Raw genomic sequence first — 15,256 nt, 5'->3', positions numbered from 1 at the left:
CTTTTTGCTTATGTGGTGCTGAGGAATCGAACCCAGGGCCTCAGGCATGCAAGGCAAGCACTCTACCACTGAGCCACCTTCCCAGCCCCTTAGTTATTTGATTTTATTTAAAAAAATTTTTTTGAGGCAAGTTCTTACTGCCGCCCAGCCTGGCTTTGAACTTGAGATCATACTCCCTCTGCCTTCTGAGTGCTGGAAATACAGATGTGAACCTCTGCACCTGGTTCATTCTATCAAATGATAAATACTTACATTTAATTTGTTTTTGTCGTCTTTAGTATTTGGTGTCTTTGATCCAGGACAACCTAGGATGGATGTGGGTTTTCTACTTTTTCATTCTCATGGTAAGTATATACCTCTTTTTTTTTTTGTCAGTGTGGGGCTTGAACTCTGGGTCTGGGCGCTGTCCCTCAGCTCTTCAGCTCAAGGCTAGCACTCTACCACTTGAGCCACAGCACCACTTTTGGGTTTCTAGTGGCTTGTTCAAGATTAGAGTCTTAAGGACTTTTCCTGCCCAGGCTGGCTTTTGAACCATAATCCCAGGTCTCAGCCTCCTGAGTAGCTAGGATTACAGGCGTGAGCCACCAGTACCTGTCTGTACTTCTTTTAACTAACCATTTTTATGAAAATTAATTTAGTTCAGGACATTTACTAATTACTTATTGAAACCAACAAAATTAAAGATCCTATTTGTGAAAATAGTTTTTTTTTGGGGTGGGGCCAGTCCTGGGACTTGAACTCAGGGCATGGGTGCTGTTCCTCACCTATTTGTGCTCAAGGTTAGCACTCTACCACTTGAGCTACAGGATCACTTTTGGTTTTTTCTGAATAGTTTATTGGAAATAAGAGTCTCATGGATTTTTCTGCCCAGGATGGCTTCGAACTTTGATCCTCAGATCTCAGCTTCCCGAGTAGCTAGGGTACAGGCATGAGCCACTGTTGCCTAGCTGAAAATAGCTTTTTTTTTTTGGTGCTAGTCCTGGGATTTGAACTCAGGGCCTGAATACTGTCCCTAAGATTTTTCTCAAGGCTAATGCTTTACCACTTGAGCTACAGCTCCGTTTTGGCTCTTTGGTGTTTAATTAGAGATGAGAGTCTTGCAGAATTTCCTGCCTGGGCTGGCTTCAAACTATGATCCTCAGATCTCAGCCTCCTGAATAACTACGGTTACAAGCGTGGACCACAAGTGCCCAGCTGAAAAGTAACATTTTCTTAGTCTAAAAGACACACTTTTGGGATTGGAGGCGTGGCTCAGTTGGTAAAGCACCAGCCCGTGAGTGGAAGTATCAGGTACCAAGTTAGCTAGCTGGCTAAGTTCTTGATCTGAGTCTAATGAGCATTGCCATTTTTAGTTCTAACAAATCAAGACTTACTTAAATCTTGCCAACCATTAATCAGCGTGTTCTTCTAGGCTGCCGTCTGTCTGCTAACTGTAATTTGGGAATTCTGAAGGAAATTAGCATGGGTGCCAAGCAAAGCTGGGTTAGGGCAGCCAACGCCGACGAGATAGTTCTGTCTTGGGCATTCTTAGCTGGGATTTTGTGCTCTGGGAAACATCCAGTACAGAAAATGGCCGTGTGCTTTTAATGGCGGCTTCCTGTTGAACTGCCACATGGCCTTCTCTTACATGATTGGCGGGGCAGTGACTGGTCAGCTGAAAGTCTGGTGCGGCTTGTATCCTCTAGAGGGCGTGTTCAGTGTCTAGGCTGGCCTAACTGGAGGCAGCTGTCTTCTAGCCCCTCCATGGAGCCCGAGGTAGTGCAACTGTAGCAAGTCCCCAAAGCACTCAAGTGTTGGCCTTCCAGCTTCTAAAGATGGAATCATAGAACCTTTTCTCTTCCTGAATCCCTGCTAAGCAGAGGGAGCCCCTTCAGATAAACCTCCTGCTGTGATCCTATTGATAAATTTTTTTTTGGGGGGGGGGATCCGGTTGTGGGTCTGAACTCTGGGCCTGGGCGCTGTCCCTCAGCTCTTTAGCTCAAAGCTAGCGCTCTACCACTTGAGCCACAGCGCCACTTCTGGCTTTTTGCTTATGTGGTGCTGAGGAATCGAACCCACGGCCTCAAGCATGCAAGGCAAGCACTCTACCACTGAGCCACCTTCCCAGCCCCCTATTGGCAAATGTTGCAGAAAAAACCCTTGATTTAGTTGGGACGGGTGGCTTATACCTATAATCCTCATTATTCAGGAGACTGAGGTCTGAGCTTAGACAATTGTGTACCTTTTTTTTTTTGCTGGTTCTAGGGTTTGAACATAGGGCATGGCACTTGCTCAGCTTGCTTCCTTGCTTCTTGAGCCACATCTCTAGCCCTGCTTTTTGCTTGTTATTTGGGAGGAGGAGTGTCATAGACTTTTCTGTCTAGTCCAGCTTTGAACTTTGATACTTGATATCTCAAGTTATCTTTATATGAAGTCACAATTAATGTCTTAAGTCTAAGATGTTCAAAACATGGTGTTCATTGCTCAGGAGGTTGAGATCAGAAGGATCTTACTTTGAAGCTAGCCTGGAAAATCCTCAAAACTCCATCTCATGGGGCTGGGAAGATGGCTTAGTGGTAGAGTGCTTGCCTTGCATACATGAGGCCCTGGGTTCGATTCCTCAGCACCACATAAGCAGAAAAAGCCGGAAGTGGCACTGTGGCTCAAGTGGTAGAGCGCTCGCCTTGAGCTGAAGAGCTGAGGGACAACGCCCAGGCCCAGAGTTCAAGCCCCACAACTGACAAAAAAAAAAACAAAAATAAAATACTCCATCTCTAAAATAACCAGGAAAAAACTGGGCTAGAGGCATGGCTGAAACGGTTGAGTACCCTAAGATAGCAAGCCAACAGAGCAAGTACAAGGCCCAGAGTTCAAACCCTGGCTTTGGCAAATAAAAACATGTTCTAACAGAGGGAAATGGTTGTGGGGAGCTATTGGCTCAAGCCTGTAATCCTAACTACTTAGAATGTTGAAATCTAGGGATCAGGGTTCAAAGCTAGCAAGTCCAGAAAGGTCTGAAACATTTATCTCCAGTTAATCACCACAAAGCCGGAAGTAGAACTGTGGCTCAAGTAGTAGAGCATTAACCTTGGGCAAAATGAGCGCCCAGGCCCTGAGTTGAAGCCCCCCAAAACTGGTTGACACCCTTGCCCTCCCCCCACAAGAAGAAATACACGGTTGCTGCATGTTTAATTCTTTTTTCTCTTCACAGACAAGTTGTACAATTCTGTTTATCTCGCCATTAATAGCTAGAGAGATGTCCTCTCTGGTGCAGAGGGGACGAGCTCACATGCTGAGCGAGTGACTGGTGCCCGCCCAGAGGAAGCGGCGAGGACCACGGTGACGCGTGCGTGCCTTCACAAGGACTGCTCATTAGGTCTTTAGCTCCCTGTCTGAGGATTCAGGGCACCCGCAGGAGCCGGCTTTCTGCAGCCTCGCCAGCTGCCCGAGACGCCTCCGGTAGAGGAGGCCGTGCTATTTTTCTACACTACAGGAATGATTGGTGATTTCTTTTTACTGTTGTTCTGTGAATGTACTGAATGGCGTATGGACCCGCAGGCAGCCTTTGATCGCCTGGTGAGGTTTATCCCTCTTGCCTTAGATACTGTGTCGGCCTGGGACCATGTTCTCCAGCCTTACGCGTTGCGTGGACGGCAGGCAGAGCCAGGAGGAGGGAAAGGATCCATTGCGTTTTGCTTTGGTGACCATGCCGAGAGTGGGGTCGCTTTGGAATAGCGAAGAACACCTGCTGGAGGGGCTACAAGCTGGTCACTAGATGGGCGTCTGAGATCGCGCAAGTGCTGGGTGTCTCTGGTCTTCTGGCCCATCTCAGTCCTTTACTCCAGAAGCTCTTGGCTGCTTGTTCCCTTCCCACTTCACACAGGACTCTGAGGGGTGGAGCCATAGTCTCCCTTTCAAGGACAGATATCATGGACATTCCAGTGTGGGACTCCTTCTCAAGCCACAGGCTGGGAGTGGTAGCGACCTCTGAGATCCTCCGCTTAGTTGGCTCTTAGAGGATTGCTCTCGGTCACAGCCGGGTTCTAGGACGTAGCTCAGCAGACTAGAATTAGTGTGCCCTCAAGTCATGTGAATGGATTGATGATTGCCCGGCCTTGGGCCCTGTCCTCTTAGGAGATGGTAGTGTAAATGTCTGCTAGGCTGTCCTTTCTATATTAATCAAGGTTGTAAGGTCATTCTGTATATTTTAAATTATATAAGCAAATGAGGAAGTTGTGCAATTGTGAGAGATTCCTAATTTGCATTGGGTAGGGAATATTTTTTTCAACCTCTGGCTTTATATTTCACAATGTGGTGCATTGATGAACTTGTTAATGTTATTGAATCATGCAGATTAAATATAATCATGCTGTTGTTCATTTACTAACATAAAGGGAAAGTAAGAAACACAGGAAGGGAAAATAAACTGACTTTTATAGTAAATATTTGTCTCATTATTGCCACTTCTGCCATGCGCTGTGTGTTCCGTCTTCATTTACCTTTCTGTGGTGCTGGGGTGGAACCCAGGGCCCTTGCATGTGCCGTGCATGCATTCTGCGCTAGGCTGCACCCCAAACCCAGCTCCGGGTTGAAGTCTGGCAGTTTTAGGTGTCTGGGTGCTGCAGTCTGGGCGCTTCCTTTGCAGCCTTGCTCAAGTGCACATGCCCACTGGGGGTGCCGGGGCCCCCTCCGCAGCATCTGTGAAGACTTGCCCCCTACCCAGAGTAGAGTCTGCAGACTCTGTTGGATTGTCTCGTTGAAGTTAAGAACAGTCTGGGACAAACCCCGTTCCGCTGTCAGCAGAGCAGTGTCACCCCGACACCACCAATATTGTTCTACCCCGTTTCTCCTCAGGTGGGTGAGTGGCGCAGCGACTGGGGACGGCTGACGGGAGACGCACCCCCAGCCCTGCATGGAGGATGCGTTGTGCTTTGGAAACATTCTCTTTGCCGTCTCGCTCTCCTTCATTTTCCTTTCCCTTGGAGGCAAGGCCACAGCAAAAACTCACTGAAAATTCATCCTCTGTCAGCGAAAGTAATTTGAAGGCTGGGCACTGGTGGCTCACGTCTGTAATCCAGACTTCTCAGAAGGAGGCTGAGATCTGAGAATCAAAGTTGAAAGCCCCAGTCAGACAGATTTGAGAGACTCAGCTCCAATAGAGCCCACCCTGAGCGAAAGAAGCCAAGCGACGGAGGCCCTGGTTCAAGTCCCATTTCTGGCACACACATTACCGAGACAGGATCTTGTTGTGTAGCCTGGATGGTCCTCACGTGTCATCCTCCTGTTTCTCCCTCCCAAGGGCTGGGACTGCAGGCATGCATCACCCCGCTCATGGTGAGGCTGTGTGTGCACACGCCGTGCAGACCCTGCGCCTGCTGGGCTCATGGCTTCCTCAGACATGGCAGGCCAGTTGCTCCCTGCGGTGGCTTTCTACAGGTGGCCTTTTAAAGAAGCGTCTCTTGGGGAGGGAGGAGCGAGTGTAATGGAGGGATGGGGTGGTAACTAAGATTGGAGTACGTTTTGCAGGTATGAAAATGTCATGATGAAACCTATTTTATACAATTAATAATGAAGTGTTAAACACCCTTCTCCTGCTGGGCGCCGGTGGCTCACGCCTGTTATCCTAGCTACCCAGGCTGAGATCTGAGGATGGTGGTTCAAAGCTTGCCCAGGCAGGAAGTACTTGAGACTCTTTTTTTTTTTTTTGGGGTCCGGTTGTGGGGCCTGAACTCTGGACCTGGGCGCTGTCCCTCAGCTCTTCAGCTCAAGGCTAGTGCTCTACCACTTGAGCCACAGTGCCACTTCCGGCTTTTTTCTTTTTGCTTATGTGGTGCTGAGAAATCGAACCCAGGGCCTTGAGCATGCAAGGCAACCGCTCTACCGCTGAGCCACCTTCCCAGCCCAGTACTTGAGACTCTTATTTCTGATAAACCATTAGAAAACTGGAAGTGGCGCTGTGGCTTCAGAGGTAGAGCACAGGGACAGCGCCCAAGCCCAGAGTTCAAGCCCCACAACCAACCCCTCCTTACCCCCCCCCCCGCAAATCCCTCCTCTTGGGCTGGGAAGGTGCCTCAGTGGTAGAGCGCTTGCCTTGCATGCTTGAGGCCCTGGGTTCGATTCCTCAGCACCACATAAGCAGGAAGAAAAAAGCCAGAAGTGGCGCTATGGCTCAAGTGGTAGAGCGCTAGCCTTGAGCTGAAGAGCTGAGGGACAACACCCAGGTCCAGAGTTCAGGTCCCACGACTGGACCCTCCCCCCAAAAAAATCCCTCTTTACTCTCTTTTCCTAATCCTGTTTGAGTGTGAAAGTTCTACCACCCAGTAAACCCATGCATTGAAATGCATTTCTACTCTTCTGCGATCCTGGATGATCAATACAATGTGTGATCATTTCTGTGTATAGTTCACCCAAGTCTGGCTTTCTGCCAGGCCCCTGCCCCTTAGTGAATACTTCATTAGCTTGGAACCAGAAATCCCATTGGGGGGCCCTGTATGGCTTACAGTGTGTATGTGTGTGTGTGTGTGTGCGCGCGCGCGCACGTGCGCGCGCCAGTTTCTAGGGCTTCAACTCAGGGTTTGGACACTGTCTGACACACTTTTATCACTTGAACCACATCTCCACTTCTAGCTTTTTGCTGGTTAATTGGAGATACAACTCACACACTTTTCTGTCCAGGCTGCCTTTGAACTGTGATCTGCAGATCTCAGCCTCCTGAGTGGCTAGCATTAACAGGCTGGAACCACCCAGCTTGCATTGCCCTTGATGAAAGAAATAATGAAATAACACTTTTCTTTTTCAGAAATGAGAGGAAAAGTAGCAAAGCTATCTGAAGCCCTTTCCAAGACTTTTTCCCCCCTGTGGCATATGGAAGTTGTCATCTCTGAATGTCAACAGGACACAAAATCAGATAAAAGGGCCACCCAGTTTGACAGATTTCGTAGGATAATTGTATTTAGGTGAAACCTTTCCTCCAGGACTTCAAAGGCCTTCACCTTGTTTAATAGTTAGCATCACTGAGCCCTGAAGCAGGACTTCAGGTAGCTGTAATCCTAGAATTTTTTGTGTGAGTGTGGGTTTGTTTATTTAGCATTTTGTTTGTTTTCCTAGGCCCACTGTGGAAGAGTTCTGGAAGCTTGAGAGCAGTTGGTTTCCATTAGAATAAAGCACGTCGGCCGCAGCTGCTCCGCTAGTCCAGCATCTCCCTCAAGGAAGATGTTTATCAGCCACCTTACCTTACTAAGAGCCACTTGTAGTCTCTGACTACCCTAGCTGTGCCTCAGGGTGAACAGGGTTTACCTTCCTGGGTTCTGTGAAGAGCTAATTTCGCAGCTATCAGTCCTTGGGTGTATCAGTTAACAGAACTTTTGAGAAGTAAACAGGTCCCTAATTAAGTTAAAACATGCCCGAAGCCAAGTCTCTAGGGTCAATTAGAGGCTGTGGAAAAAGCCTGTGGATAAAGGGATCAGTGGGAGACTGGACTGGCCCCTGGAAACGACCTTTGCGATCCTCTGCCGTCTGGCTTCCCTCCCGGAATGCTTCAGGATCATGGCAGTGGATTTCTGTAGCAGCTCTGAGCGTGGCCTTTCCATTTTCCCCGCTCCAAACAATCATTGCTCTATTTTAGGCCCTTTCCTGTGGCGGGCCAGACCTCTGGACTCCACACGGGAAGACAGAGTCCCAGCGACCCTTCGCTCCACCCTGCATTTGGAGACCTGGACGCGGCTGCAGGTCCTTTATGTCATTATTGCTTTAGATTTCTGTATTTCCGACTTTCCTGGCAATTTCTGCCTCTCCCTCTTAAGTTCCTCCTCCAAGTTCTCAGTTCCCTCCCAGCCTCCTCCTGCTCACCCTAAGTCACCTCCCAACTGTTCACAATGAGACAGATTCTTGGGAGCATCTACCTGGATGATTTTGCTTGATTTTGCTTCTGGCCTTAGCTGTGGCCTTGTCCTTGGCCTCTGAAGTCCCCAAGGAGTGGATGTCCAGCTTCACTCTAGCTCTGCTCTCTGTCCTGTCATTGGCAGCACTCACACGAGATAGTTCTTAAAGCTGAGGCTGGGTGCCAGTGGCTCACACCTGTAATGCTGGCTACTCTGGAGGCTGAGATCTGAGGATTGTGGTTCAAAGTTATCCCGAGCAGGAAAGTCCATGAGACTTTTTATTGCCAATAAACTACTGAAAAAAAAAAAGCCAGAAACAGAAACAGAATTGTGGTTGGAGTGATAGAGCTCTAACCTTAAGCAAAAAAGCTCAGAGACGTGTCCAGTCCAGGCCTTGAGTTCAAGCCCCAGGACTAACACACACACACACACACACACACACACACACACACAAACTTTAAAGCCACGTTCCAGAGTCTCACACCTGTAATCCTAGCTACTCAGGAGGCTGAGATCGGAGGACCACGGTACAAAGCCAGCCTGGGCAGGAAAAGTCTGTGAGTCTCTTATCTCCAATTAACCAGGAAACCAGAAGTGGTGCTGCGGCTGAAGTGGTAGAGCACTTGCCTTGAGCTGAAGAGCTGAGGGACAGCGCCCAGGCCCAGAGTTCAAGCCCCACAACCACCACCAATGACAAAAAACTCAAGTGGCCAAGTACTGGTAGCTCATGACTATAATCCTACTTACTCAGGAGGCTGAGATCTGAGGATCCAAGTACAAAGCCAACATGGGCAGACAACTTTGAGCTTCGTTTTTTTTTTTCTTTCTTTCTTTCTTTCTTCCTTCCTTTCCTCTCTCTCTCTCTCTCTCTCTCTCTCTTTTTGCTTGCTTTCTTGCTTTATTTTTTGCCAGTCCTGGGGCTTGAACTCAGAGCCTGGGCACTGTCCCTGATCTTCTTTTGCTCAAGGTTAACATTCTACCACTTGAGCCACAGTGCCACTTGACTTTTTTTGTTGTTGTTGGTTGTGGAGCTTGAACTCTGGGCCTGGACGCTGTCCCTCAGCTCAAAGCTAGCACTCTACCACTTCAACCACAGCACCACTTCTGGTTTTCTGGTGCTTAAATGAAGATAAGAGTCTCACAGACTTTCCTGCCTGGGCTGGCTTTGAACTGTGATCCTTAGATCTCAGTCTAAGTAGCTAGGATTACAGACATGAACCACTGGAGCTTGGTTCTGACTTTTTGTTTTGTTTGTTTTTGTTTTTGTTGGTCCTGGGGCTTGAACTCTGGGCCTGGGCGCTGTCCCTGCACTCTTCAGCTCAAGGCAAGCCCTCTACCTCTTGAGCCACAGTGCCACTTCCAGTGTTTGAGTGAGTTTTTTCTTTATTGGAGATCAGAGTCTCATGGACTTTTCTGCCCGGGCTGGCTTTGAATCGTGATCCTCAGATCTTAGCTTCCTGAGTAGCTAGGATTACAGGCATGAGCCACCAGCGCCTGGCCTGACTTTTTTTGTTGTTTTTGTTTCTGTGGTACCGAGGAATGGAAGCCAGGGCTTCATGCATGCTAGGCAAGCACTCTAGCACTAAGCCACATTCCCAGCCTAAATCTGAGATTCTTATCTCCAGTTAACCAACAAAAAGCTGGAAGTGGAAGCGTGGCTAAACTGGTAGAGCATCAGTGAAAATGCTGAGCATGTGAGGCCCAAGCCCAAGTATTGATGTGTGCACATGTGTGTGCACTTGTGCACACACACACAGAAACCAATAAAAAGCTGTGTGACATTCTACAAAGGTCAACCACAAAGAGAAGTTGATGCAGTACCTATTTTTCTAAGAGAAATGGAGAAATGATTCTATTCTGGTTAAAGTCAAAGGCAAAGCCGTGCAGTTCCTCTGTGGCCTTGCATGGGCGGTAATGGAAAAAGCCAACCTTTACAGCTGGAAGCATGCTAACCTCCAATCAGCTGGGCACCAGGTGCATCTGGGGAAAACCAACACAGTTCACAGGCTACGGAGCTGTTAGTGAAATGGTTTCAGAGTGTTCATTTTTCTTGGTGAACCATTGCAGATTGGGTGACTGACTTAGCAGTCAGTAAGATGGGATTAGTGCTTTAACACTGAGCACGCAGAACAAATATTGCACAACCAGCCATTTTTTTATATGGTAGAACTTCTTTTTTGGGTGTCTGTGTGTGTGTGTGTGTGTGTCAATTGAGGGGTTTGAACTCAGGGCCTGGGCACTGTCCCTGAGCTTTTGTACTCAAAGCTAGTGATCTACCACTTTGAGGCACAGCACCACTTCCAATTTTCTGGTGGTTAATGGAAGGTAATTGTATTTTTCTGTCTGGGCTGGTTTCAAATGGTGATCCTCAAGTCTCAGCCTCCTGAGTTGCTAGGATTACAGGCATGAGCCACCAGCACCGGGCTGGTGTAACTTCACTGGAAGACATGTACAGTACCACAGAGGTGAAAACTTGAGGGACATAGTTTATCAACGAAAACACTTGAGCTAGCATTTGAGAAGTGGAATGGTGTTATACTGATGGCAATCCAGCCTCCTCCTCCTCCTCCTCCTCCTCTTCCTCCTCCTCTTCCTTCTTCTTCTTCTCCTCCTCCTCCTCCTCCTCCTCCTCTTCCTCCTCCTTTTCTTCCTCCTCCTCGTCTTCTTCTTCTTCGAAGGAGCTGCATCATCTCAGTCTTGACATCGGTGGAGGATTTAACAAGCCACTGGTTGGAGGAGTTTCGTGAAGGGCCTGGACTGCGCGTGGCAGGCTGGTCAAGCTCCAGAGCCCCGACAAGCTGCCAGCATTTGAAGCTAAATTAGGGAGGTGATAGGAGGAATTCCTAACATGTTGCACTTTCCCATTCTGGAAGGTCCAAACCTTCTGTGATGCTTGGACTACGCTGGTGAGTAGGCAGAAGTAATTGCGACATTTACTGAAAGATTCCAGGATCTGAGAAGTAGATAAATGGGAAGTGAACAGCTTTAGCTAGACAAGGAACTGCTGATGTGCCTCAGGACCTACAACATGAACTCACTCAGCTGCAAAGCAAGGAGGAGCTGCTACCTCTCACAACTTCCCCCGGCTGGAGTTCTAGAACGTTCCAGAACGTTACCTAAGCCGGAACAATGTCCCACTTTGAAGAGCCAGGCTTTAAAATATGCCTCTATGTTTGAAACAACTTACTGCTGGGGGCAATTCTTATCAAAACTTACCACACAGCTGGGTGCTGGTGGCTCACACCTGTTATTCTAGCTACTTAGAAGGCTGAGATCTGAGGATCTTGGTTCAAAGCCAGCTGGGGCAGAAAAGCCGGAGAGACTCTTATCTCCAATAAGTTACTCAGACAAAGCTGGAAGAGGCGCCATGGCTCAGGTGGTAGAACGCTAGCCTTGAGAAAAAAAAAAAAAGCTCAGGGACAGCGCTCAGGCCTTGAGCTTAAGCTCCAGATCAGCACAAAACAACAACAACAACAATTAAAAAAACAAACCTGGAGAAGCAGTTACAAGTAGCAATACCACCAACACCAGCTAACATCCTTCGCGTAGTACCTGCCATCATTTTTGAGGTGAGTTCATTAAATGTTTGACTTAACATACCAGGCTAATTTTTAAGCTGATAATTTAAAAAATGGGCTTTCAATGGATTATTCTATCTAGTGTGTCAGTGATATTTTAAGTATCCAAATGGCCCTTGGCAGGATCAAGCTTTTCCACCCCTGCTCTACCTGAATTACTGAAACAACTTCAGAGTTGGCAGTCAGGCTCCCCCCTGGCCTGGCTCCAGTCTAATCCATGCTTAGTTCTTACAACAATCACACAGCAGACCGTTCGTGGCCACGGTTCCCCTGCCCAGGGGCAGAGAGTGCTTCTCCCGCTGGGTGCTGGTGGCTCACGCCTGTCATCTTAGCTACTCAGGAGGCTGAGATCTGAGGATCGTGGTTCAAATCCAGCCCAGGCAGGAAACTCCGTGAGACTCTTATCTCCAATAAACCACCAGAAAACCGGAAGTGGCGCTGCGGCTCAAGTGGTAGAACGCTCGTCTTGAGCTGAAGAGCTGAGGACAGTGTCCAAACCCAGAGTTCAAGCCCCACGACTGACAACAAAAAAAAGTAAAAAGAAAGTGCTTCTCGGTGATAAATGTTTGGGGGCTATGTGAGTCTTCACTTGGAAAATCTGAAAAACCTGGGATTTGAGAGCAAACAAGGCTGTCTTCTTTTCTCCCCTTGATAAAGTATTTGTGATAGTATTGAGCACTTCTCTTTTTCTGTTTCTTTTCTTTTTCTTTGGTTGGTTGTGGGTCTTGAACTCTGAGCCTGGGTGCTGTCCCTTAGCTCAAGGCAAACTCTCTACCACTTGAGCCACAGCTCCACTTCCAAAATTTGAGAAGCTTTTCTTCAGTATGTGAGATACTTGCTTTATTTTAGTACAGCATACATGAATTGCATATGTTATAAAGCAATTAAATTCACCGTTAATTCTTTCCTTGTAAATTTTTTGCTATTGTTAGTCGTGGGGTCCCCAAGCTTTTGCACTCCATTTCTGGTTTGGGGGTGGTTAACTGCAGATGAGTCTCATGGACTTTTCTGCTCCTGTTGGCTTCAAACCTTGATCCTTAGATCTCAGCAGTGAGCCACCAGTACCTAGCTTTTCTTTGTAAATATATTAAAATAAAATGGGCTGAGAAGGTGGCTCAGCGGTAGAGTGCTTGCCTTACATACACGAGGCCCTGGGCCTAGCAGAAAAAGCTAGAAGTGGCGCTGTGGCTCAAGTGGCAGAGTGCTAACCTTGAGCTGAAGAGCTGAGGGACAGTGCCCAGGCCCAGAGTTCAGGCCCTACAACCAACAACAACAACAACAAAAAGAACAACAAAAAAGTCCCATGTAAAAACAGATTTGTTCTTGAATATGCATTTTTCTAATTTGGGGAGGGGAAGGAGAATAATAAAATGTTGAAACAAGGAGGGAGAGGGAAGGATCATGGGAGAAAAACAAAGGCGAGGGTAACAATGCCTGACAAGAAATGTACTCATTACCTTACTGACTTAAGTGTAACCTCTCTGTACAGCATCTTCACACCAAAATAAAATTAGAAAAAAACGAAAACAGATTTGTGAGCTCGGCTAAGCCCTATGGTTACAGGACCTAGCACTACAGGTTATTTTAGATTCCGTTCTGTGCAAAGTACAGAGCATTCCTGCAAAGGGGTATAATGTATATCTCTCACCATTCTGTTTGCTAAATGTCATAATCGGATCATAATACTGAATGAACGTGTCTCTCTTTAAAAAGTTAAATTAAAAGCCAAGTGCTGGTGGTTCATGCTTGCAATCCTAGCTCCTCAGGGGGCTGAGATCTGAGGATCATGGCTCAAGGCCAGCCTCGACAGGAGAGTCCATGACTCTTTTCTCCAGTTATCCACCAGAAAACCAGGAAATGGAGCTGTGATTCTACATGGTAGAGTGCTAGCCTTGAGCAAAAGAACTCTCAAGGACAGTGCCCAGGCCCTGAGTTCCAAGCTCCACAACTGAAAAAAAAAATTAAAAAAAAACTAACCAATGCAAAAAAAAAGAGAGAGAGAGAAAGAAATATTGTATGGCTATATCACATTTTATTTATCTATTCATTAGTTGACGGACATGGTTATTTTTTTTTTTTTTTCCCCAGGGCCTCGAGCATGCAAGGCAAGCGCTCTACCACTGAGCCACCTTCCCAGCCCCGGACATGGTTATTTTACATAACTCACATACTATAAACCCCATGCCTTTATGGTTTACAATTCATCATTTAGTTTATTCAAGGAGTTGTGCAGTCATTACCACTATGTATTTTAAAAATATTTTATTATCACCTGGAAAAATAATCCCATAGTTCTCACCAGCCACTCTGTGCCCCTCCTCCTTGTCCCTGCCTAGTACTGATTTGCATTTTATATCTGTGGGCTTTGCCTGTTCTGATGGTCATATAACTAGATGCACATAGTACATGCGCTCTCTCTCTCTCTCTCTCTCTCTCTCACACACACACACACACACACACAATCAGCTGTGGGGCTTGAAATCAGGGCCTGGGCATTGTCCCTGAGCTTTTGTGCTCAAGAGCTAACACTCTATCACCTGAGCCACAGCTCCACTTCCAGCTTTTTAGTGGTTAATTGGAGATAAGAGTCTCATGAACTTTCCTGCCCTGGGTGGCTTCAAACTGTCACCTTCAGATCTTAGCTTCCTTAGTAACAAGGATTACAGGTGTGTGCCACCAGGGCCTGGCTTGGTTTTTAGTTTGAGGATTTTGGGTCCCTGGTGTTACCATAAAAATTCTAGAATTAGGAAAAAGGGGCTGCAGGGTGTGTGACTCCAGCTACAAAAGAATAAGGGAGGGTGATTGGGGGATAGGCTAGAGGGGTGATTGTTTAAACTGAGCCTTGCGCATCTACAATGCGTAGAATTATCACAGTGAAACTCCAATGTAAAATTAATGTATGCTAATTCAGAAATGATGTTAATGCCATTTCCTGCTGTCTCCATGTTTCTGAAGCATAACTCTCCTTTTCCCAGAACTCGTCCCTGAGAATCTGTGACACAAGATAATGACAGGAAGGAGGTCGCTGACTTTCCCCTGGAGAGCTGTGGCCACTTAGTACAGAGCAGCCGAAGAAGCTAGACAGCCACATTCTTACTTAGATTCCTGCGGGGAAGGCGGCCAAGGTTGAGCCTTGATCTCAGGACCTGGGAGCTGTGGCTTAGCTTTTTCTACTCAAGTCTGGAACTCCCCCACTTACGCCACACCTCCACTTCCAGGTTTTGGATGCTTGATTGGAGATGGGAGGATCAAGAGGCTGTCTTGGAACTGCGGTCCTCAGAGCTCAGCCTCTGGAATAGCTGGATCACAGGGGCGGGCCTCCAGCGCCCGCTGACAGTCTTTCTAGCACTTAACTCTTTCTATGGACCCACGGATGGACGGATGGACGTCCGGGGATCAGACAGACTGAGCCGTGAACGCAGGCACTGTCTGCTTCGGCAGAACGGTGAGTGAGTTGAGTCCCAGGTGGATTTTTCCTTCGAGACTCTACCACTTCAACTCACAAACCTCTTAGCTTCCCTTAGTGAAATAAACGGCCAGGTGATTCATTTAGGAAATTCCGCAAGGTCTGCCCTTCCCTGCGCAGGAACAGCGTCTCAACAAGGCTTAGAGGCCGATACAGCACGTGCTGGGCTCAGGCAGCCAGATCAGGAAGGAACGGAGCTGTGAGGGGGGCCGGGGGCCACCAGGAGCATCCGTGTCCTTGGCAGCGCTCAGAATAGCATTCACAGCTCCCGGTGACTCATCCCCCGCAGGCCCGCCCGCCCGGGGCCTGGCCCGCACCCCGCACCGCTCCGCTCTGCTCTGCTGCTGCTTCCC

At 47.8% G+C, this 15,256-nt stretch overlaps 1 protein-coding gene across 3 annotated transcripts in view; it reads left to right on the top strand.

Annotated features, from left to right (window-relative positions):
* Window positions 1-15,256, top strand: part of Slc37a3 (solute carrier family 37, member 3) — a 65,269-nt gene that overhangs the window by 49,471 nt on the left and 542 nt on the right. For 2 of the 3 annotated variants that reach the window (XM_013021631.1, XM_013021633.1), the window contains exons 14-15: window positions 279-344; window positions 3,191-3,754. In XM_013021631.1, the coding sequence (XP_012877085.1) occupies window positions 279-344; window positions 3,191-3,283 (159 nt within the window). In that variant the 3' untranslated portion in view covers window positions 3,284-3,754. Of the gene's footprint in view, window positions 1-278; window positions 345-3,190; window positions 3,755-15,256 lie in introns of those variants that run through there. The other variant, XM_013021632.1, reaches the window with a different exon arrangement.

The sequence above is a fragment of the Dipodomys ordii genome, unplaced genomic scaffold (genome assembly GCF_000151885.1).
Source record: "Dipodomys ordii isolate 6190 unplaced genomic scaffold, Dord_2.0 Scaffold56, whole genome shotgun sequence".
In the NCBI taxonomy this organism is placed as follows: Eukaryota; Metazoa; Chordata; class Mammalia; order Rodentia; family Heteromyidae; genus Dipodomys; species Dipodomys ordii.
Note: the sequence above shows the minus strand (reverse complement) of the source record. Positions and strands in the feature narration are given on the sequence as shown.